Genomic DNA, 25,183 nt, shown 5'->3' on the forward strand with positions numbered 1-25,183 from the left:
GGAATTAATGTATATTTTAGTTTTAAAAAGCCAAAACAGCTCTAGAAAGAGTTGTTGTTGCTCATAAATAAAAATTAATTTCTTTGATTTTATTTTTATTAGAAGCGACTTGAATTATCTAGAAGTAATTTTTGTCGTTTCTAAAAATCTTTTTTTTTTTAAAAGTGGCTAATCAGAGACGGAAATAAATTATCAAAATACACCGAGATGTAAAATCCGGTCTCACTTGTCACTTCCAACATTATTAAGTAGAATTTTTTCACATGAAGCTCCGTCAAACATAGAAAGACCCGTTTTTTGAGTTGCTGTGTCGACGGAATCCTAGACTTTGCATTTCGGCTAACATAAATTATGTCACTTTATCAAATGCAAAGTTGTCTTTTTTTTTTTTTGAAGGCAGCTTTGCTGCAATGGGGATTGAACCCACGACCTCCATACAGGAGGTGGTGTGGAATTACCACTAGGCTATCCTAGTACCACATTCAAAGTTGTCCTTGAAACGAATGTAATTTTATACCGGTCCTAATTTCAGTTGGCGCGCACACTCTCATTTTATTGTATTTCGCTGTATAAAAAAATTATTGTATTTTCTCAAAATATATAGCCTAATGTGCGTGAAGGAGAGACGACCAAAAAATAAAAAATAAAAACTCGCTCTACTCGTACGATTCTGATTCTTTTCCTCTTTTATCCTTTTTTTTCCCTTTATATAATGCAAATAAAGCATAGCCGAACGAGAGAGAGGTGTTGTTGAAGCACAGCTGAGGCAAAAGAAGGCAAGCAAAGCTGAAATCTTGTTTTTATCTTCAGCGACCACCATCGCTCCAATCTACCCATTTCGATTTCTTCTCCATCCGAATCACTCGGCCTCTGAACCGAGTTCGTGTTTTTACGGTTAAGCTTTTTTGCCCACGAAATCTATTGGCCAATCACTCGCTACAGCTATGCCCACCAACGACTCTTTCCAAGGTCCTCTCTTTTCTCACTTTTTTCATTTTTTGTAAGAGCGTAGTTGTTAGGTTTGAAGGCACAGCAAAGCTCGCCACTTTTGGTGATTAGATAGTTAAAGGAAACGAACCTAGCTATTCAGGCTTACTTAAGACTGTAGGTTTTGGAGACTCCGAACTAAATAATATCAAAGTGTGCTTTCAAATGGAAACTAGTGAATCGCATGATTGTATAGTTGTTGGAACCTGAAACTCAGGGGACTATCATTGGAGTCAGGTAGATATTTCAAGGGTTCTTAATAGAGTTATGGGTATTCATGAAACCGAGCCCTTTATTGATTCATTGAGAGAGAGAGAGAGAGAGAGAGAGAGAGAGAGAGAGAGAGTGAATGGTAATGATTGTTTTTGTTGTTGGGGAATCAGGTGTTTCGAATTGCTACGTGTTCAAGAGCCGGTTACAAGAGTATGCTCAGAAGGTGGGAGTGCGAACTCCGGTTTACCAAACGGTAAAAGAAGGGCCGTCCCACGAGCCTTACTTCCGGTCTTCCGTGATATTGAACGACGTCACATACAACTCTCTCACTGGATTCCTCAACCGAAAGGCCGCCGAACAGTCCGCCGCTGAAGTCGCTCTCTCGGAGTTGGTCAAATCCGGTGACGTTCACCAAACCATCTCTCTTCCCGTCGTAAGTTTCTCATTATTCGGTCGACTTGTTTGAGTTCTGTGGAAGCTTCTTTCGGGTGACCCCGTTGTATGTTTGGGAACTTGATTTTCTCAACTAAACAGCATTCCTATTATAATCACTTTAAATACATGTGTTTGTTATAGTTTGGGCAACCGTTCCCTAATTTTCCAAAAAAAAAAATAATAATAATAATAATCAATATGTTTAACTTTTCTAAAACCCTGTATTCTTAGGGAATGAAAAATCCGCATTCCGACAACTAAATTTGATTTTCCAATGGCGTTTACTAAAGCTAATTCAAATTTAATTTTTCATTTCCAAACAGCAATCATAAAATTGTTTTAAAAAAACTCAGATGACACATTTGAACATTTTACGTTAATGTTTTTTTTTTTTGGATATGGTTTATGGAACAGTATGGTTTTAATGATTGAATCTTAATGATCACTTTTTATCTTGGAGCACGGTTTTTTCGTAGATGTTGTAACCTGTCAAAAAGCCTAGAGGATGAGCGTTATGGCTCTTCTCTTACAACATTAGTTGCATCATTCCCTTCAGCTGTACTTATATCCATAAACCTAGAATTTATTTACTTTATTTGTCCGTAATAGATCTCTCGATCTTTCATCTATATCGTTTCACTCTTTCCAATTGCATTCAAAATAGGTATCGGCTTTGGTTATTATCAATATTTTTTTTGAGCCTCAATACAGCTCCTTTGGTTACTGAATTACATTGATTCTTTTTTAGTTCTTAGCTGTTCCACTCATACTATTTGTGGTGCTTGTTCTTTTCTTCACCCTCAGCATGAAACTGGATTGTGCAAAAACCTTCTCCAAGAGTATGCTCAGAAGATGAACTATGCGATCCCGTTGTACCAATGCCAAACGGACGAGGCGCCGGGTCGCCCTACCTCCTTTCAGTGCACTATCGAGATCGGTGGGACCCGCTACATCGGCGCATCGGCAAAGACCAAGAAAGAGGCCGAGATAAAAGCCGCCAGAACTGCACTTCTCGCCATCCAGTCTTTCGCAGCCAATTCTGGGAATAAGTCTGTCGAGACCACTCAGCTCACCGTTCTCCCCTGCAAAAAACGGCCCGCCGAGCCGGTCGCTGCAAAATCAGAGCAAACCCCACGGATGGCGAAGAGAGCGAAAACGAGGAAGAAATCTCTCAACGGCGGGTCCAAGAAGAAAATGTCCCAAGCTAGGAATAGAAATAACGCGGCGATGTCGGATCAGCATGTAGATTTAGATTGTGAGAAACCAACAGGTCCTGAAACGGAGAGATTCTCTGTGGAAGCCGATTCTGTTTGCCACGTCAGCGAGCCGGCCAGTGGAAGTTTAGACCCGGTTTCTGGTGGGCCCACGGGTCTTTTAGCCAAGGATGTCATTGAGGTGGTGCCCGATGTGAGAGATAGCGACGTGAATGTTGAAAAGTCAACTAACGGTATCGCTGCCACTGGGGAACTACTAGAGACTGTTTCTGCTCTTGCTACAAATTTGATTAGCTGATCTGGATAGATTATCCTCCCAGAGTCATTTTTTAGATTTTATTTTTAAAATTATATAATTATGCGAGTCCAATTCTGCAGTTAAGAGTAGAAATGAGACATGAATCTTCACTGTGGCTTCATAGTTTGGGAGTGGTTCGCCTACAAGTTTGCTAGAAATGTTATTTAAGAGATGTTTTATTGGTATGCTTCCATGAGGACTAGTTTTTCATAGTTACAGAATTTATTAAGAAAGTTTGATTTATTTATCTATTTATTTGCGTAATGCATTGAGAAAGTTTGATACTTATATTTATAAGTTACATTGACTGAGTAGAAATTGTCCCTTTTTCCTGTCCTGGTTATAAGTTATATTTAAGAATCGCTATGGATGCTCATTAAGTTTGACTTGGATTTATGAACTATGACCCTTAAGAAGTAGTAGATTTGGATTCACACAGCGTTAGAAATGGTGATGGTAATTGCAAAAGGATTGATTGCATGACAGTAACAGAGTTGGACGACGTATTTTCGTGTCCCTGCCTGTAATGTAAGTGCTCGTTTTAGAAAGGGGATATTGAACGCATCGAGAGTCAGTTGACCTCCTCTTTGACCTTCCCGGTCGAAATGGTCGATCATGATATCTTTATGTGATAGCGACGTTAGAGTGAATCGCGCAACTTAATTAAACCACCAAGCAAACACAGGGAACACTAGCTTGACCTTCAAACATGATTTAGATATACCTCTTATAAATAGTAACTAAGGACACAAACGGGACATTTTAAAAAAAACCAGAAGTACAACCGTAGTAGTATGTAGAAAACTGGTAGTAAAGTGAGGAAAGAAGAAAAAGCAGCTGTAAATGGTCAAGGGAAATGATTGAACACGCCGTTAAGCAGTAAAAGAAATAGCAACAAGAAAGAGAATGCATACTCTAACACTGCTTTGGTTTTTGGTTTGATGGTTGCAAAGAGGGTCAATTCCGTATTGTTTCACATTTCAGTCTTTCACGACCCCTCATTTTTTCTTTTCTTTTCCCGATGGTAAAAAAGATGCCATTTCAAGTGCAAACTTTTCCTTTTTACTCATTCGGATTCTCACTTTTCATTATCTATACTCTTTTTTTTTTGGTACGTGTTCATAGACGATCTTTTTAGAGCTGTTTCTCATTTATATCCCTCTCACGACGGTCGAGTGGACTGAATAGTGATGCATTTTAACTACGTGGCCCTTCTAGGACGCCCTCTCCATTTTTATCCCCTAACGAGGAACCAAATCTTTCATCAAGGCTCAATTAGGTCTGTAACCATAAAGGGAAACTCCCTAGTCTACTCTAGTAGAAGAAGACAAAAAAATTATAGTAGAAAACAAATTCGGGGTTTCTTTCAAAACATGAATCTAGAATTGCTAGATTATGCTTTATATAACGCTATATAGCGTACAAAACTCTCCAACCTCACGCTATCTCACACGGAAAATATGCATTGTAATACAGTATCACACTATATATGTTGTGACATAGTGTCACAAAACTCTCCAACCTCACGCTATCTCACACAGCAAATATGCATTGTGATATAGTGTCACATTATGTATGCTGTGACACTGTATCACATGACTTCCTTTTTTTAAATCTTTTATTAACTCATTAAACACCAACTTTATATATATATATATATATATATATATATATATATATAACACAAAAATTCATAAATTGACTGCAAAAATACATTAAAACAAAATTCAATTAAAACATAAAAATTTAAACATAGATTACAAAGTTTAAATTAAACACACAAAATAAAATAAAAACTAAAAAAATAACATAATTTTAAAAGATATGGTAAATACTTAAAACACGATTTAATAACTGGGAAAATTATTTTCAGTTCTGTCAATATAATTATAATACTGAGTAAAATCTTGATCTTAATCTCCTTGAGTTTGATTTCCCTGAGCTTGATCTCCCTGAGCTTGATTTCATTGATAATTAGATACTCGATATTGAGATCCATGATATTGAAAATTTCTCCTTGTTCTTCATATTGATTCATATATGCTCTTTTTTGCATAACTTTTTCTTTTCCTTTTACTAGAAGTTCACGCATATTTGGGTCGGATATAGTATCCAAATTCATGAATAAAGTCTTATTCTCTTCTTTCATTTGAGCCAGCTTAATTTTTTTTCTTTCGAAGTTCATTTTTTTTTTTTGTCTCTGAACTTCAATTCTATCAATACTAGAATCTTTAATAGTTCGGATAAGACTCTCCTTTTTGTCCTTCATTTTTTAAATTCTTCAGCATCTTTTTGTTGTCTGTTTGCTTTTTTTTTACGCCCATTGGTCTTCCAGATAAATTGCAAGTGCCTTCTTGATCGTTCATGTTAAGATCAAATGAATTTCATACCTAGGGTTACAGGTGACTCAGTAGAAAATGATGACGATGAAGGATGGTTATGACTCGAGGAATCGGTATTTGAGTTGTTACCAACAAATTTCTCAATTCCCTTAAGAATGGGCCACACATGATCGAATTTGAAGTCTCTCTTGTATTTGGCATCCTCTACCAATAACATATTTGCTTGAGTTAACTATTACATATTGATAAGAGAATAATGATAAAAAACTAGCAAGTACAAATAAAAAAATGTCATGTATACATATTATCGACAAAATATATACTTACAATGTCTTGTTCCAAAGCACCGCTGAGATTCTTATTTTCAATCTGGTTAACACATCCCCTTAGTTTGAAAACAACAGAAAGAATGGTTGCCATTCTAGTTTCTAAAGATCTTTTTGGTCTAACTTTTTGGATTCCATATGAGTGATAATTTGCTTCATTTCTTGCCCAAAATTTATCTTTTTTTTTGGAAATCCCTATGATTGGGTTTTGAGAAATATCAATATAGGCATGACACAAGTGTATATCTTCTTGAACATAGTATGAAGAACTACGATTTGAAGTCATGTTTGAAGAGAGTTGATGAGTAAGTCTTATTTATATAATGAGTTGGTGAAGACAAGATGTGACTATACAATGTAATAGTCAGATTTTAAATCTAAAAATTTGATCTGTTTTTTTTTTCTTCTCATAATGCTAAGAGACAAGATGTGACGAAACAATGCAACGGCTAGATTTTAGATCTAGAAATTCGATGGTCTAGAACTATTTGTTTCTTTTTCATAATGCTAAGATACAAGAAGTGACAATACAATACAACGGCTAGATTTTAGATCTAGAAATTTGATGGTCTAGATCTATTTGTTTCTTTCTATAAATGATGAGTTTCATACTTGAAAAAATGTCATCACCTTCTTTACCGTATACTTCTTCTCATCATAAAAGATGAATTTTCAATATGGTAAATCATCGGATATACCTTCTTCTTCTTCTTCTTCTTCTTCAGATAATGAATTGTATGCATTGGTAGTGGAAAAACCGCCCAACAGCTTGGGGAGGTCAATATGCTAGACGTAGTGGATCTTCTACTATTATTCTAGAAGTTGTAGCTGATTATGATCTTTGGATATGGCATGCATATTTTGGTTTACCGGGATCTAATAATGATATTAATGTACTACAGACATCTCATCTTTTTTCTAATCTTGCTGAGGATACTGCTCCACCGACCAATTATGTCATTAATGGAAAAAAATGTAATATGGTTTATTATCTAACTGATGGTATATACTCAAAATGGTCGACCTTTGTTCAAACTATTCACGATCCACGTGGTCCCCAAAAAAAAGTTACTTTCAATGAAACAATAAGCATGTAGGATCACTACTACAAATACTGTTTTCCGGTGCGGAAGACATTCGGGTGCGACTTTTCGCACCCAAAATTTGCACCAAATGATGCTTTCATGTGCGACTTTTCGCACCCAAAACAATAACAAGCATTGGAAAATTTTCGCTAATTTTTTTAACTTTGGGTGCGACTTTTCGCACCCAAAAGTCCGTCAAAACTTTTGGGTGCGACTTAGTCGCACCCAATACTTTATCAAAACTATTAGGTGCGACTTAGTCGCACCCAAATGTCCTAAATTTTTCAGCGGCCAAAATTTCCCCCTCTTTTTACAAATAGCATTGGGTGCGACTTTTTCGCACCCAAAAGTCCCGACACGGGTCATTGGGTGGGACAAAGTCGCACCCAATATCTAGGTCAGGATATTAAAACAAATTTTCACTTCGATTTTCATTCATTCTTAACATAATTCCGAGCCTCTCTCTCTCTCTCTCTCCGAGTTATCTCCTACCACGACCACCAGTCCACTCTGAGCGTCCTCTCCACCGAGCCTCTCTCTCCGACCACCACCAACGGGTACCACCACCATCGAGCGTCCTAAGGTGTGTTTCCTCTCCCTTTCTTTTTTTCTTCCTCTTTAATTTCCGGTCAGCTAAACTCCGACTATTCGCCACCGCGCGCGCCAACTGAGGAGAGAAGACGCCGCCGTGAACCGCGGAGGCGCCGGAGCAAGGGGTAACCATCGGGAAGAGGACGAGGAAGCGGTGGGAACGAGAAATTCCTTGGTTTGAGGAGAGAATTTCTCTTCCTTGGATTAAAATTCGAAGCTAGGGTTCTTGGTTTGAATTTTTTGGGGTTTTGGTTCCGGGTTGAAATCTGTGGAATTGGCCGTGTTTAGATGATGTTGGAGCTTGATTATTGATGTTGATGTCTTGAGTTTGTCAATTGATTTCGAATTTCTTGGTTTTGGTATGATTGACCGAATTTTGGGATGAACTAGGGTTAGAGAACCCGAGTTTTTGGGGGTTTTTTGATTTGTGAAGTTTGATTGATGATTTTGTGATGTTTTGTGGCTCATTAAGTGTTTGGGTATTGATTGGAAATGGCTGTTTGAGTGTTGATTAATTTTTGGACGAATTTAGTGTATTTCGTTACTCTTGGCCGTGTGAAATCTTTGGTTTGTGGTTAAGAATTCTGGATATGTATTGTTGTTTTGAGGCTGTGATAATTTGTTTAAGACTTTGGATTTTGGATTGAATTATTGTCTTGGTTGGGTACAAGAACACAGCTCTGCGTGCCGTGCCATGCTCCAGCTCCGTTGCAGCCCCGCCGTGCTCCTCCTGCCTCTCGCAGCCTCGCCGTGCTCAAGCCCCGCCTCCAGCTCTGCTGCGCCGTGCCGTGCCGTGCCGTGCTCCAGCTCCGTCACAGCCCCGCCGTGCTCCTCCTGCCTCTCGCAGCCTCGCCGTGCTCAAGCCCCGCCCTGCAGGTTAGCCTCTTGCAGCCCTTTTAATTATGTATTTTTAATTACTTTTGATTAATTGTAATTAGTATAATTAGTCTAGTAGTTAATTAGAATGTTAATTGAAATTAAATTTAAAAAGTCTGCCTCTTACAATATGAAAACGAGGCTTAAAAACACCACAAAAGAATCCCAAAAGTCGGGAAAAATCAAAGGACAAACAACTCAAAAGACACTAAATAAACACACAATTAAACTCTAAACTTAAACTCGAAATAAAGGCTGTTAAACAGCGTTTTTAGGTCTGAAAGGTCGGCGAAAAGTAGACTCGAAAACGTCTCGTGTTCGTAACGTCCGTAGCTTCGAAACAAGTGGCGCGAATAGGAAAACTGACATTCGAGTAAAAAGATACGCCGCCTCAAAGTCGCCACTTCTCCGAGCATTCGGGGAACGTCAAAGCCCGCTCGATGTCCGCATCAAGCCCACTCGTTGTTCATTTCATTCTTCTTTATGTATTATATACATGATCTTGATTTTGATTTGTTCATTTAATTCTTTTTATGCCAAGGTTTATTTTTTAGTCTTCAACACAGCCTCATGGATTTTGTAATTATGTTGTTTTTGCAGAGATGCTACACATTTAAAACAAGGGAGAGTAATTGGCTTTGCGTTTTCGGCTTATGTAACCTTCTGAGATAGGTTAATATTAAAGTAACAATTTGCGAATTGTCGAATTAGGTTTGGATGTTTGTTTATCAATGAATATGTTAGGATGCTTGTTGATGAATGATAATGACATTTGTAATGAAAAATTACTGTTGTTTTTTTTATTTGTTTTAGCCTGTTTTGAAGTTGTTTGTAACTTGTTTTGCTGCAGAAAAATTACAGGAAAAACGTAAAAAAAACATTTCAAAAATATATACCAAACTATCGGGTGCGACTTTTCGCACCCGAAAGTTGGCGGGAAGGGCATTGGGTGCGACTTTTCGCACCCAATGCTCTTCCCGCCAAATTTTTGGGTGCGAAAAGTCGCACCCAATGCCGTTCCCACCAACTTTCGGTTGAGTTTTTTGTCCAATTTGGGTGCGATGTTGGGTGCGAAAAGTCGCACCTAAATGTCGCACCCGAAAGTCATGACTTTCGGGTGCGACTTTTCGCACCTAAAATCATTAGGTGCGGACTTTCGGGTGCGAAAAAGTCGCACCTAAAGTCGCACCCATAGGTATCATTGGGTGCGAAAATTGACTTTCAGGTGCGAAAAAAGTCGCACCTATTGCTATTTTTTGTACTAGTGGATGTGGAGCGTGCATTTGGAGTGTTGAAGTCAAGATTTGCAATTGTGGCCGGACCATCCCGCTTATGGACTAAGAAAGTGTTACATGATATCATGACATCGGGTATTATTATGCATAGTATGATAATAGAAGATGAACGCGGTGCTAATCCAACCATTGAAGAACGAGCCGAAGTCCTAAATGCAGAAGTAGAGATGGCGGGCGATGAAGATGCTCGATTTTAACAGTTTTTAGCTTGACACCGACAAATCAAGAATAGAGACGCTCATATTGAACTTCGAAATGTATTAATTAAGCACTTGCGGAATGAATATACTAATTCCGATAATTAGTATGATATAATCTATCTTTCAAATGTATGTTTTTTAATGTTGAATTATTAAATGTAATATGTTTTCTTTTTTGAGTAATGTAATTTTTATTTCAGTTTTTTTTTTATTTTAGTTTTTGTTAAATATTGGTAAGTAATAAATAATTTTAATCACTTAATTAAAAATATAAACATTATAATAATTTATTGAAATATTTATTAATAAAGAGATTGTATATTTTTTAATAATATAATAATGGTGAATAGTATTTTTAGTGTGAAATTAAGTCTTGTGGTTGGAGTTGGAAAAAAATGTGGTACTAAATCAACACAAAAGTTGTGTGATTTCAACAACAAATATAGTGCATGGGTTGGAGTTGCTCTTAGCACCCAAAATTTCTAAGATACCTGGACAACAAGTTTCTATACCAATACATAATTGACACTTTCTTTAAGAATATTTAATGTATATCTACTGTTTAACTTTTCTTTACCCAAGAGTCTCTATCAAGACCATCAAGTCAGTCACTCGCCGATTATAAGATCAATCGAGGCACTTTCACCATCCCATCAGTCTCTTCGACGGGCACAAGCTCTCTTATTTAAGCCCATAACGGCCGACCAAGAAAAAAATATAAAAAGAAGCATTTGACTCTTGCATACATATCCACTCGAGGGGATATAACTCAATTGGTAGAGTTCCGCTCTTGTAATTGAGTCGTTACGATTACGATGTTGGTGTCTAAACGCCCACTCGATAAAGATAATATCTTGTACTTAAATCGGTGGTTCACTTTTTAAAAATACTTTTTAAAAATATCGGGGAAGAGGACTAAAACATACCACTAAAAAACTAGTGACACGAACATGGACTTCCACTTAAATCAAGGATTGTCATTTTTATTTTATTCATTACTAAATGTATTTAATTTATTTCTTAGCATATTTTATTCCTTTATTTATTTTATTTTATTATCTGTTGCACCACCAAATAATTGGAAGACTACTGAAGCAAATTTCATGTTTTATTTAATTTTATTTACAATTTAGTTTAAATCTAAACTAGCCAATAATATTTTGATCTAATTAGCAAGACAGTATCATTGCCACCTAGTATTTTGTTTTTCTTTGTTTCTAAACCGTGAGTGTTGATGTAACAATATGCATTATAATGTACAGATTTTAGTGGAATAATATCCTACTTGTCTATTTAACTACATAATAAGAGTAAATGTAATTGGATCTTCATGTTTTTTTATTCATGTAAATCATATATATGCATTAATGAGTATACACATGTATTTGTAAAAATGAAATTACAAAACAAGCAAGCAAACGTGAAGATTGAAGTATACAGTACACATATAGACGAGTGAGTATTGAAGTGAGTAAAAAACTCAAGTTTCAATTAAAATACAAAATATTACACACACACACATACAAAGTTCCATTAATTATTCATTAAAGATTTTCACTTTAAAAAGAGTTATAATTAGCGAACCCCTTGTCAATTTAATATGGGCTGTCATAGATTTGTAACAAAAAATAAGTAATCAAATTGGAATGCAGCCAACGTTTGCAAACGTTATGAATATAGCTAAGGGAAATGGCCGGATCTAGTACTTTTTTCAATGATTTGGACCAAAATATAGAGTTTTTGTTTTGGACACTTTTAGTAGTTGCTGAAGTGAGCAAGTACATATTTGCCCTTGAGTTAATTTTTTGTTTTGAAAATACCCATTTCCCAAATACCCGAGTATATCAAAATCAAAACCCAAATTGAAACCCATTTTCATCTCCTTGTTCGCGTATCTAAAACCCTCACCCAGTTCGCCTAAATCGTCGGGTGCCCTCCCCCACGTCGCCGAAATCACTGGAAACCCTCCCCCACGTCGCCGAAATTCCGGGAACCGCCACCCACGTCGCCGAAATCGTTGGGGTCGTTGCTAATCTCTCCTAAATATCTCAGGTTTGTTGCTAATCTTCATTATTCTTTCAAATATCTACGAATCACCTTTTTTCAAACCCAAAATCGCAGAAAATGACGGCCAAAAAACGTGCGCCGGTTCGGAAGAGTCCGATGACGATGAAGAAAGCTCCGGGGCCGCTGAAGAAAAATCTTTCTCCGGCCAAGAAGCCAACAACGTCTCGAGTAAAGAAACCAAAACTGGTCATTGACTCACCGGCGTCAAATTCAGATGAGAGATCGCAATTTCAACGCAGAAAACGAAAACCAACTGTAAATGAGGTAAATTTCTTCACTTTGAGTTTTTTGGGTAACTTTTTGATGGCATGCAAAACTGAGTTTGGGTTATTATTGATGTGATTGTAGAGTTCTATGATCTACATTTTCTGTGTTTTGAAAACTTCATAGGTTATAATTTCTGTAATTATAGACATTTAAAGCTATAGTCCCTATAATTGTATATGTTTATGTCTACAATTTCACACCATTTTGTTGTTGTAGACTATTTTTTTCGATATCTACAATATCTGTAATTGTAGACTTTTATTTCTAGAATTTCTGTGAATGTAGCCAGTTATATGAACTGTAGATGTAAATGGCTACAGTCACGAGAATTGTAGACATAAAGGTATACAATTTAAGAAATTGTAGACTCTTTTTTGTATGAGCACTGTTTGTGTAGATATAATTCTGGTGATATGAGGACTGTTTGTGTAGATTTTCATGTTTTTTTCTTCACATATGAGGTAAATTTCTTCACTTTGAGCGTTTTGGGTAACGTTTTTATGGCATGCAAAGCTGAGTTTGGGTTATTATTGATGTGATTGTAGAATGTTTGATCTACATTTATAGTGTTTTGAAAACTTAATAGGTTATAATTTCTGTAGTTGTAGACATTTATAGCTATAGTCACTAGAATTGTAGATGTTTATGTCTATAGTTTGACACCATTTTGTTGTTGTAGAATATTTTTTTCGACCTCTACAATATCTGGAATTGTATAGTTTTATGTCTATAGTTTTTGTGAATGTAGCCATTTATATAGCTATTTATATGAACTGTAGATATAAATGGCTACAGTCACACGAATTGTAGACATAAAAGTCTACAATTTCAGAAATTGTAGACATAAAAGTCTACAATTTCTAAAATTGTAGACATAAAAAGTCTACAGTTCCAGAAGTTGTAGACATAACAGTCTACAACTCCAGAAATTGTAGACTGGTTTTTGTATGAGCACTTTTTGTGTAGATATAATTCTGGTGATATGAGGAGTGTTTGTGTAGATTTTCATGTTTTTTTCATGGCATATGCAAGGATTTGTGAGGTTTGTCCCCGAAGAAGAGATTGTCGACCATAACTTCAGCTTCTTTGGCATATTGGACAAGTTTGAGGAGACCATGGCCATGTCTCCTGAGGAGAAGGAGCTGTTTATATGTATAATTGTAATAAAAACTCTCATACACTGTAAACTTATAAGTCTACAATTAACAACAATTGTAAAGATATATGTCTACAGTTGCAGTAACTGTGTACTTATAATATCTACAATTGTTGTCAATTATAGCCAAGCAAGTCTACAATTTATGTAAACTGTAGACTTGCATGTCTACAGTTGGAGTAGTTTGTAGACATGTAAACTAACAATTATTCTATTATGGCAACCTAATAATTACATTTTAATCCTAAAAATTGGAGAGCTGGGAATTCTAACTGCTCGAACACTCCATTTACAATGCTCTCCCGGACAAACTACATGGAGACATTCTTTAGACGAATACTTTGTCCGAAACGTACAGTGTTTGTTCATGGCATACAAACTCAATTGTTTTTGCAAGACCAATTTGCTAGCGTACATTCCATGAAACTTAAGTGTCACGCGGGAATTGATATCCAGCACTTGCTCATCGCTACTTGGATGAGGAGGAGGAGGATGAGCGGACTGCCTACGTGGAGGAGGCGGAGGAGGGGACTCTCTATGCGGAGGAGGCGGGGGAAGGGACTCTCTACGTGGAGGAGGCGGAGGAGGGGACTAGAGACGTGGAGGAGGCGAAGTAGGATGAGTCTGTCTAGGTGGTGGAGGAGGGGATTCTCTACGTTCTTGCGTTGCATCGTAGAAAGTATTCATGTCCTCAAGTCCCTGCGTTGGCTCAACCGTGTTAGGAGTTGATCTAAATCCTGGAGAAACTAGGCTCTCCCTTGCTGCCTCATGCCCTTCCTGCGACTCTTCAGATATTTCCAAAATCATATGAAATCTTCCGACGTCAGGTATCGTTTTCCTCAAATACAAATAAGCTTTCAATTGACCGTTGTCTTTAATCTCAACAGGTTTACATGCACCGTCAATCAAGTACTTCAAACCGATTCTGTGAGTTGATGGGGAAAGGCCAAGCTCCGCGAACAAAATCTGCATCAGACTAGGGTAGTTCACCGAAGACGACACCATAATACCCAAATTTCCTCCCTCGACGTATACTATGGGTTCGACCCATCTACCACTGTGTTTCAAAAATATATATATTTCTGACATTCCTGCATAGGAGAAACGCATATCAGATTTTGTTATTATCATGTATGAAAAAAATTAAATGTCTACAATGAAAATATTTGTAGAAATGTATATCTACAATTACACCAATGAAGTGTAATTGTAGATATACTGTCTACAATTATTGTAATTGTAGACATACAGGTCTACACCTTCAGCTGTTGTAGACTAATACGTCTACAACAACGGAAGTTGTAGACCTATATGTCTACAATTATAACATGTCTACAGTCTACAATTTCAGAGACTATAGACATGTATGTCTACAATTCAAGAACGCGAAAAACTCAAAACGTTCAAAACAATGAAGAACAACACACAAACAAACCCAGCAACAAACAACACAGAGACGGCGGGTAATGACACCAACAAACCAAGAACGACACAGACCTAAAACCCAGACAAACGCACGAAAACAAAGATGAACGACGAAAAAGAAGCTTTCTTTTAAGATGCACGATGATGACGTTGAACAAATATGAATCCGAAACTCAAAAACCCGAAGAGGATGAATGAAAGCCCGGAAACAAAAAGAGAGGAGAGTAGACGACGACGACGATGAACGAAAGAAGCTTACTTTTAGACGAGGACGAGGTGGCCGGAGAGCTGAGCTTCACTTCATAGACACGCAGCTCATGGAGGGTGATGAAAGGGAGATGAAACGTCCTTCACACGCAGAGAAAAATAGAGAGGAGAGAGAGAGAACTATACATGGCACAATAAACAAGACCGTATGAGAAGTCTTATTGAGCAAGTTTTGGTTTGGGGGCTTGAATGAACAAAATTACAAATTCAAGGGCAAACTCAGTATCAAACTATTATCTCTCCTCAAAACACTACTAAAAGTGTCCAAAAACAAGCTACCCTATATTTTGGTCCAAATAATTGAAATGACTACTAGATCCGACCATTTCCCTATAGCTAATGACAATTATATTTAACTTAAATATTCCCATTAAACATGTTATAATTAATAAAAAAAATGTAAGTAATTTAAAAAGTCGAAAATTAATGACAGTGAGTCTATTTTTGAAGCTCTCTTCGCCACGGATCCGTAGGATTTTTAATCACTTAATTTTGAGTTCATATAAGGAAAATATGGATTTTTGAAGTTTTGATGAAAAAAAAACGGTAGAATGTGTGTGACGGACTGTAACAAAAATAAAAATGCTTTAAACAAAGGATAAAATGAAAATTCAAATAAGTTATTTAAGTGTCACATAATCCGTTTGGCTATTTTTTCTAAAATTTTCAAACGTTGGTTATATCCCAAACGTTAAATTTATAATGGCGTAGTTAGTTACAAATTTCATTTAAAATTGTAGCAAATCCCAAACAATAAAAAACTAATTATCATCGTCACATATAGCCAAAGTACTATATTTTATATTATATACTATTAGAATATCTTGCAAATATAAATACATCACAAAAACAACAATATACATATGCATGATAAATGTATTTCCAATAGTTTTTGAAATAGGTCTAGTGTTCATGCCACCATTGCATGATAAAAATTGAAATAATTTGTTAACTCATGTGTACTTTGAAATACTTTCCTACTTTTTTCTTGAGTCCAAAGAAATCAAAGAATCGTTGATGCATAAAATAGATACAACACTTCTCGATAATTACACAACAAATACCGATTAGACTTGATAATATGTTAAGTATAAAGATCAGATTGTTCTTATAATAAATGTGAAAATAACAATGAAATGTTGTGCAGCGTAGGGGTAGTCTGCGAATGAGTATCCACTTTTCTTCTGAGGGTCTTCTGCTTTTTTATAGGTGGGAGTCATGTATGAACGCGAGTTGATCAGACTCACGTCTCGAGCGGTTATCCAATAACTGCTTTATGTACGTTATGTAACTGTCAAGATAACTGTTCAAAAGTTACTTTGGCAGTTATTGATAATTACGTGTCCATTGTAAACTTCGTTTGACTAGTCTTTATTATAGCGAAAGTTTCTCCATTATTTAAGGTTATGCTAATCGATATTCAAAACTTAACTTATATTCCTGGTCGCTCTTCACATTTTATGTACTTCGAACAAGTTTCAACATGGTTGTTTATAAAATTCCGATCATAACAAGGACGATCAAGACAAAGTTGGTCATTATCTTACACTAAAAAAACTAGAGGGGTACTCAAAGCTCACAAAATAAGCCCACAAGCTAGTGAGCAAAACCGAGAATATAAGAGAAGTTAGAGGCCTAAAATAAGACTTGTTACCGTTTGATGACATGAACTCAACCACCATTATTACAAAACTGAAAAAATATGGGTGTGTTTTTTAATCAACCAACGAACCATGAAAAATACTATTGAAGATAAAATAATAATAATAAATAAAAATAAAAAGATGAAAGACGAGACGCTCACTCTCACACACTTACTAGAATTCGCAATGGTTTTGTTCTACCACAAAAAAAAAAAAGTGTAGATTCTGTGGTAGTGGTCAATGAGCTTGTGACGTGATCATTTATGGTCAAAATTTCTCTTAGAAAACTAAGTCCAAGTAGAGAAAATAGAGACAACTAAATTTCGAATAAATACCTACATTGAAAATTTAGGGGAAATATTTAATCACTTCCTTATACCACCTGAACCAAACCCCAGCCCAGGTTGTTTGATTTGAGGGGAGAGCTCTATCGTTGTTTGGTAACTGAAAAGAATCAACTTGTGTCATCTTGTTGTTGTTGTTGTTGTTGTTGTTCGATGGAGGAGTCGGAGAAGAGAAGGGAGAGATTGAGAGCGATGCGCGCAGAAGCAGACGATGCCGGGAATTCGAGAAGCTTCCCGAGTCCGGCACTTTCGAACCCCCTGACGGAGGTGGCGCCTCCAGCAGAGCCGAGGTCGAGGTTCGATTTCTACACAGACCCCATGTCCGCCTTCACTCGAACCAACCACGCCGCCGCTGCTATTCCCCGCACGCCCACCCACTTTTATCGCCCTCCTGCTCCTGGTAATTAATTACCTTTTTTTTCTTCTTAATCCACGACCACGTTCATTGTTTTGGATCGCTGAGCTTTCGGAATGTTTTATTTGATTGCTCTAATTACAATCTGTGTTTATCAGGACCTGAAATGCCTCCCGGAGTGCCCCAGTTTCAGGGTCAACAAATGTTCCAGCCAAGAGGTGGTTCTCAAAACTCGTTTCCTCACAGGGGAGGTATATCCAGGCCTCCTTACAATGCCCATCAGAGCTACCCCGTGGGACCCGGCTATGCAGCTGGATATAATTACAATCCTCGGCCAAGGCCTTTCCATGGTGGAGGACAAGGAAGGGGTAACTGGGTCAACAGCCCTAGGGGTGGTCGAGGAGGCCGGGGTTCTTCGGGGCCGGACAGATTTTACAGCGACTCCATGGTCGAGGATCCGTGGAAGTTTCTGGAGCCTGTTCTTTGGGCCGAGGCGAGGCCTCCGAGCCTGAAGAAATCTTGGGCCCCGACTCCGGCCTCTGATTGCGCTAAGAAGGCTAGGGTTTCGGATGCTTCCAACAAGGTTGATTCTCAGCCTAGTCTCGCGGAGTATTTGGCCGCCTCGTTTAGTGAAGCCGTTGGTGATGCACCGAGCACCTGAGAGTTGCGCTTGGACAGGTTTAGGTACGAGCCGGATTGGTAATGAACTAGATTTGTAAGCTTCTTGCATAGGACGGTGATGTTGGTTCGTTCTGAGCTGCATTTTTTTTTAAATCTCCTGCTTCTGTAAAACCTTAATTACCTTTGAATATAATGAGAGCATTCTAACAGTAATGTTTTCTTTGTATGGTTTGATTCGGGATTTAAGGTGAGTATTTCATTATCTTTTTTTATTTTTATTTTGAGGTTAAACTAATGGATTATATGTGTTTCAGAATCTGTCGTCTACCTATTTAAAAATTTAAAAAATAGAGAGAGAGAGAGAGAGAGAGAGAGAGAGAGTATGTCTTCCCAGAAAGTGTGGCTTTGAAAATGAGGTTGGTCCTGTACAACAAAAGACCGAAACCGTGCAATCAATTTGCTGGAAGCTAAAACAGTCGTGATAATGTAAGCAACATATAAACTTTCTCAAACAAATGGGTTTTTTCAAGGCATCCCTATGTATTTATCTCCCAAAACGAGGTCAGTCGGGCCTGTTTGTTTCACTTTCTAAACAAAAACGAAAGAGCGTGCTGAGATTCAACGCCGCAGTCTTTGCAGAAGCCGCGCGGCGTCTTTTGATCGACGCAGATCTTATCGGTGAAGGTGTGCACGAGCTGCCCAGCCAAGCTCGGCAGATCCAAAGCAAAAGTGTCCACAAAAACGCTCACCACTCTCCTCTCTTGCTTATTCGCTTTCAGGCTAAACCAAGTCAGAAACTTGACCCTGAAATCGGCGTCCACGTGCCCTTCGTCCTCGAGCCACTTGACCACCCTCACAGAGTACTCGTAATCACTCTCCTCCGACCGCTTTGCGAATCCCGGGCTCGCGCCTTTGCTCACTCTGTCCGACTTGCATGGCGTCACGGGCAGATCCGCTGGACCCACCGCTCTGCTCTTCTTCCTCTTCGCCACGCCGTCCAATACCCGGACCTGATCGTCCTTCGAAGCCAATTTCATGTCGCTCGAGTTCGTTGACTCTGCCCGAGAATGATTCTGACCGACCGCCGCGGTTTCTTGTTTCACGAGCTTGCGCAGCGGCGGCGGCGAGAGCGTGAGCCATTTAGCTTCCCAGACGCCCAGAACGCCTCTGCTGCTAATCAGAGAGACCTTGCAGAGATACTCCGTCGAAGGCTCGAGATCCCTGATTTCGAATCTCTTCTGCGGCTTCAACACAATGAACGATGGTTGCTCTGGGTAGTCCTCAGCCTCGGACTTGCGGTGCCACAGTCTGCAACCCAATTCGCCGTTCAGAACACGATCCTCGTAATGGAGGACGATCGTCACAGACGTCGGAGATAACTCCTCGAACTGGATTCTGCAACCTGAAACCACAAAGAAACACTTGCTCAGTCTCTTGATAATATGACCATGTAATTATGAAGGTATATTTGTCGTACTAAATAAGCTTACGTGTGGGCTCTTTTAATCCGGTAGAGTTGGTTTCGGTATACGAGAACACAGAGTCGAAATACTCGACGGCAGAAGAGCATATCTGCTGAACTTGGGTGCCGCAAGAAAGCCTGTTAACGATCCCACGAGCACAAACGTGATCCAGCGGTCCCACTTCCTTGTTCAGCATATTCACGGCGCTTTCTACCATCCCATGCACGTCCTTGAACCGTTCGGTTCCAACCAGAATCTTGTAACACAAGGAAAGCCGGAGGCACAGAGCATCCACTCTTCTCGCCTCTTTTGCAACAATCAACTGTTTCTTCCAGGTTCTGTACAACGGCAGATTCTATCACACCGCAGTGTTGTTTGGTATTATTGTAATTGTAAAACGAAAAAGTTAACTGTTCAACACAAAAATAGAATGGGTTGATAAGTTCGTGTTCAAAGCGTGAAAGACTCGTTACCTCATAATGCCGTTGACATTTCCGCACGAAACACAATAGAAGCTGCCGTCCAACTTGGCACGGCCATCTTTCTTCAAAAAACCAGACCTTTCATGCTTGAGAGCACACTCTAGATGGCACGACATCCCACACGAGTTGTCACTGTCAGAAATATCGGACCCGCAAGTCAGCCACAGGCTCGGATCCTTGTTGTCGTCGTAACGGTGACAGGCACAGCAAGAGCATCGCTTGCAGAACGGGTCTTCCAAACTCAAATTAGCTCTACAAGCGACGTTCTCGCAGACTCGGAACTTGGAGATTTCATCTTCATCGGGTGACACGTCGCCGATGGTGTCATCGACGACGACGACGACGACTTCAGGCTCAGTGTTGTTCCTCTGCCTTTTTGCGGGAGAAAAGAGGGGCGAGCGATCGGCGTTGGACCTCGAAATCAGCTTCAGAAGAAGCTCTATCATCTGGGATTTGGAGTACCCCGTGTACTTCCTCTCTTTTCCCATTTCACAGCAGATGATTTTGAGTAGCTCTCTGCGGGTGAAAGACCGGAGCACCTCGGGCGCGTCTTTCGAGTTTTCTGCGATCTCGTGAACCAGCTTTCTCTTCTCTTCCAAGCTCAGACCATTGCATGTCTCGGGATTGAGTGCATAATCTGGGGATTGAAAGAAAAGAGAGCTTGTTTTGTAAACAGAGAATGGACATAATCTCTTAACAATGTTTCTAAAATCGATTCTCAGTTCAAGAAAGAAAGAAAAAAGCCTACATTACGAGGATTCTCTAGAACAAACGAAGAGTGTTTTTTATTTAATTTAAATACCTGTAGATTGGTGATTCTGGTTGCTATAGGTGTCCATTGAAGAAGCTTATCCTTCACAAGAGTGCTCTGATATACAAGTGTTGTATCATAAATGCAATATAGCGTTTGAAAAGAGAGAGAGAGAGAGAGAGAGAGAGAGAGAGAGAGAGAGAGAGAGAGGCAGAGAGCAGTGTGGTTAAATGGCTCACCGTACTTCTACCTAAAACCCAGTTCTACGAATCAGATGTGCTTGATGACTTGACTTTTTCAGATTTTCTTTCACTCACACACCTAAAACAAAACAAAAAGGCACGGAAGTCCCAAGCGAAAGAGGAAAACGACAATGTCATGAACAGGAAAAAAAAATAATAAAGGGGAAAAGAAAAAGGATTTCTTCGGGAATTTAAAATCAACTTCGTTCACACGTACACTTTCATGAGTATGCGACAAACCCAGAAATATGTTTGAGAGCCATGAGAGAGCATACATTGCCCAAAAAAAGCGAACAACGCAAAATGAGAGAACCCCAGATGCTTAAACAACTCTGCTTAACCGAGGCGTTAGCTTCTCTCTCTCTTTTTCTTTTCTTTTTTGAGAGAGAGTGAGAGAGACTAATGTGACCAATGCGTTCATATAATAAATAAAACCCACATAATTGTTGTAAGCAATAAAAAAAAAAAAAAATACGAAATACATTGTGTGACTGACCTGAACATGACGACTCCATGAGTGGGAAAAAAAACTATCTTCCATTACTCGTCACATTAAAGAAGAGATGGGAAAGATGATGATATTATGCAGCGAGAAAAAGATGATAGCTTTGGCATTTTTCACTATCTGTTTTATTATATTATAAAATAATATTGTGGTGAAAATGCGCTAATGAGAGAGAGAGAGAGAGAGAAAGAGCGCTTTTCAAGGAACGGACTCTACAGCTCCACAGTGAGTCATTGAGAACAAGTATTCGCGAAATTATTTTCTTTTTCTTTTTCTTTTTATGGATATAATTTTATTTTTTTAAGTGGTGGTAAAAAAGAAAATTAGATTTCTATGGAACTCTCTGTTAATTAAAAACCTCATGTTTATTTTTTTTCATACATATATATATATATATATTTTTTTTTGAAAACTTTCATACATATTATTTAAAAAATGAAAAAGTTATATAAATATTTTATACAAAATACCCTTACCCTAGCAGGTTTATAAAATTTTGTAACGAATTTTATTGAAACGAATCAAATTTCTCTCCTATAAAGTTGTCAATCTTTTTTTTTTTTTTTTTACTTTACATATATTGTTGAAGACATCCATGAAATGTATCGAATCACATGGAAATTTATCCAATATTTTAAAAATGAGAGGAATGCATGAAATAACTAACAATACATGAAGTAACTAACAAAAATCTATAATTTCACGACACCATGTAAAGTGATATCAAAATGTATCGAGCCATATCAATACCCATCAACTTTTTATGAAAGAATTAAAAAAAAATACATTGAATAATTTATTAAATATTTTAGGCTATTATTAGACCATGGAAACTTATAACAATTTTTTTATTATTATATAATTAGTGCACTTATATTCTTCTTTTGCTAAAAATAATTTGAAACTATGAAGTAATAATTAATAGTTTTTCCAATGCAGTGTCCGTCATCTAAACTATATACGTTTAGACACCCATCTGCCTCATCCACTTAGTTTGCATAATAGTCCGAAGAGAGCTATGCTTTTGGAATGCGGCCCTCTTTTGTGTCAGATGAAGCATTGTGGAAGAGACTCTAACCATACTTTTTGGCCACATTCTTTGCGAGCCCGGGCCCCGTCGACCAATCATATAGACTCTTATTTGAGCACACCGAAAAAAGTCATGCTGACATTGCACCACGCACCCTACGACATCTGGCTCCAATGCCACAACTGCCTCACCAAGCCCATGTGTCGTTTCTACGATACCGAGCCCATATTTCATTGTTACCACAAGATCGATGGCTACCTTGGCAACCACTTCATGTGTAGGTATATGCTCTCAAAGCCAGATCCCATTCGTTCGGTGTCGACATTGGGCTTGGGCACGGAAGCTAACGAAGCCATTGAGTATCGAGTTTGTGGCACAAGTCTAGGATCAAGGTTTATCGTCGATGAAACAGATTAGAGCTTCCTGAAAAGAAAAAAAATTGTACATTTTAGCGCTTAAGATGTCGAACTTAACCTTGGCCACATTCACTTACAAAACAATTCACAACTCACATAGCTACCAACGATCATCCAAGAACCATCATCAAACAAAAATAAATCAAGTAAACAAAACTCATAAAAAATCAACCAATCAAATTTCGGACTCATCTCAAATTTGCATATTTATTGGTAAAGTCAAGAGGAAAATCCGCAACCAATGGGAATTGAAATTCTGTATAATGAGAGAAGCAAGATGTCGCATACAATGTATTGACAATGTATTCAACAACTTGCTATGACGCAGAAACTGGGTAATGAAATAAAAGGTGCGTAAAGTAAATGACACACAATATGGTAACCCAGTTCGGTGCAACGTCACCTACGTCTGGGGCTCACAACCAGTGGAAATGAATTAACTATAAAGTAACCAATAGTACAAACATGGACTTATATGAATAAAGCAAATAAACAATGCCGTAAGTCTATTACTACAAGTGATTATCAAGTCAGGGAATCCCCCTGAATTTGAGAGGGGATTCCACTCTTCAAGCAATCTCCTATGCTTTGAAAACTTCAATGACAACTTGCGTGAACACTTCAATCACGAACCACAAGAACCCACAATCTCACAAACACTCAGATACAAATGTGTGTTTTGAGAAATACACCGCTAAAGATCAGAATACTTAGTTTCCCAGTCCGTCGATCGAGCACGTCTAAGAACACTAAATATTTTATCAAAGCGTCAAGAGGTTGCTGGGGTAGAAGCTTGGTTTTTATAGCAGTCCAATCCAAAAGGAAAATCGGCATGATGAACAAGGAAAGTCTTCGGCGAAGAATATGTCATAAATCGAAAACTTGCCAGAAATACACGGCAAAAGATGTCACTAACAATCATGAAGCATAATGACCGACATCTTTCGCGAAAGCTTGCCATGTAAAAATAAGCCAACAAACCACTAACAACATATTCCCCCTTTGGTTATTTTTTAGGAAAGCAAAACAAACAACATGGCAACATCAAGATAACAGCAAGACAAGTTTCTTGAGGTAGCAATAACCAGACAAATTATAACAGATCAGGAGTTTCAAGCAGCAAGCAGACAAACCAAACCCCAAACCATCTCCCCTTGATTGCCTTAAAAAGAGTCCAAAGGCAGCAGAGAGTAACAAACAACCAGCAACTAAAAAACCATGAACAGAGTATCAGAGAGAGAACCTGGAGGAAGCAGTGACAATGTTCAAGGAGTCCAAACAACATAATCCCGGTACAGACCAAAAATGAATAAAAGAACCAAGTTCAGAAAAGAAATCCAGGTAAATTAAACAGTCTGATCAGGGTCGGGGAGATCAGCATCACAGTCTTCATCCTCTTCCTCCTCTTATTCATTCTCGTCATCACTGAGACTCGGAGGAAGAAACTGAAAGGTAGATGCACCAGCAGCTGAAGACGGAGGGTTCATCGCCTTAATGAGGCCTTCACACACAGTCTTCCTAAGAGAGGAAGTAGTAATGATGTTTTGGAGAGCAGCAACTTCATCAATAAGGCCTTTCAGAATATCAATGTGCATTTCCTCAGACAAGCTAGCCACCTTGAGAATGTTGTCAGTAGACTCAGAAGTCGCGACAGAAGGTCTGACAAGATCACGGTCATGTTTCCCTTCAAAGAGCTTGTGACTGAAAGTAAGAGCGCTAGGCTTCTTCCCTGCAACATCAGTACCACGCAATATGTTCTGGTTTTGCTTGAGTAGAATACTAGTGATGATCGAGGGAAAACCAATAGGAAGCTTTACTGCATAAGACTTGGCGTGCTTTGCCAAGTGATCAAAGACAAACTCTCCAAAATAAAAAAAAGGAGCGAGTACCTGTCTGGTAGATCAAACAGGTCAGGTCTACCTTGATTGCTTGACCCATGTGAGGAAGGAGCCCAATTTTTAATGTCGATGCGATAAAGAACAGAGTGCTTAGCAGAAAGATTAGAAGAAGGCAGAGAACCTTTGGTAAGCCAGACCTTGGCATCATCACCCGAGATTTCCTTAGCAATGGTGTCCAAGGAAGGAACACGATCTGCAGTGATGATTTTTCCTCGACCAAGAGAATCATTTATAACACCAGGAGAAATCTCAAAACAGTGACCCAGACACAAACACTTTCCTGAACTCAGCATCATCAGGAAGATCGAAGGAAGATGAGAGATTGACAATGAACTCTCTCACCAAGGAGGGGTAGTAGACACCAATATCAGTGACAGTCTTGATTAATT

At 38.4% G+C, this 25,183-nt stretch overlaps 3 protein-coding genes across 6 annotated transcripts; 2 read left to right on the forward strand and 1 right to left on the reverse strand.

The window, feature by feature from the left end:
* The first annotated feature begins 680 nt into the window (after positions 1-680).
* On the forward strand, positions 681-3,398 carry LOC149390591 (double-stranded RNA-binding protein 1-like). Its single transcript, XM_089621169.1, has 3 exons — positions 681-969; positions 1,371-1,633; positions 2,440-3,398. The coding sequence occupies exons 1-3, from the start codon at positions 945-947 to the stop codon at positions 3,145-3,147; spliced, it is 996 nt and encodes a 331-aa protein (XP_089477295.1). The 5' UTR covers positions 681-944; the 3' UTR covers positions 3,148-3,398.
* Positions 3,399-16,929: 13,531 nt separating this feature from the next.
* SIC (hydroxyproline-rich glycoprotein family protein) lies at positions 16,930-18,268 on the forward strand. Its single transcript, XM_089618791.1, has 2 exons — positions 16,930-17,431; positions 17,545-18,268. Exons 1-2 carry the CDS (start codon positions 17,185-17,187, stop codon positions 18,045-18,047), a joined length of 750 nt encoding a protein of 249 aa, XP_089474917.1. The 5' UTR covers positions 16,930-17,184; the 3' UTR covers positions 18,048-18,268.
* Positions 18,269-18,400: 132 nt separating this feature from the next.
* On the reverse strand, positions 18,401-21,660 carry LOC149390593 (protein VERNALIZATION INSENSITIVE 3-like). Of its 4 annotated transcripts, none has more exons than XM_089621417.1 (6): positions 21,442-21,660; positions 20,943-21,024; positions 20,755-20,820; positions 19,944-20,589; positions 19,498-19,808; positions 18,401-19,409 (listed from the first exon to the last, which is right to left on the reverse strand). In XM_089621417.1, exons 3-6 carry the CDS (start codon positions 20,789-20,791, stop codon positions 18,589-18,591), a joined length of 1,815 nt encoding a protein of 604 aa, XP_089477543.1. In that variant the 5' UTR covers positions 20,792-20,820; positions 20,943-21,024; positions 21,442-21,660; the 3' UTR covers positions 18,401-18,588. The 4 variants fall into 4 exon arrangements, with proteins under 4 accessions (XP_089477543.1, XP_089477544.1, XP_089477542.1 ...); XM_089621418.1 differs by lacking the exon at positions 21,442-21,660 and adding an exon at positions 21,163-21,358 and having other exon boundaries at positions 20,948-21,024; XM_089621416.1 differs by lacking the exon at positions 21,442-21,660 and adding an exon at positions 21,163-21,358.
* Positions 21,661-25,183: the final 3,523 nt, after the last annotated feature.

The sequence above is a fragment of the Urtica dioica genome, chromosome 7 (genome assembly GCF_054948205.1).
Source record: "Urtica dioica subsp. dioica isolate 48M chromosome 7, U.dioica_male_clone48M_v1_H2, whole genome shotgun sequence".
Lineage (NCBI taxonomy): Eukaryota > Viridiplantae > Streptophyta > Magnoliopsida > Rosales > Urticaceae > Urtica > Urtica dioica.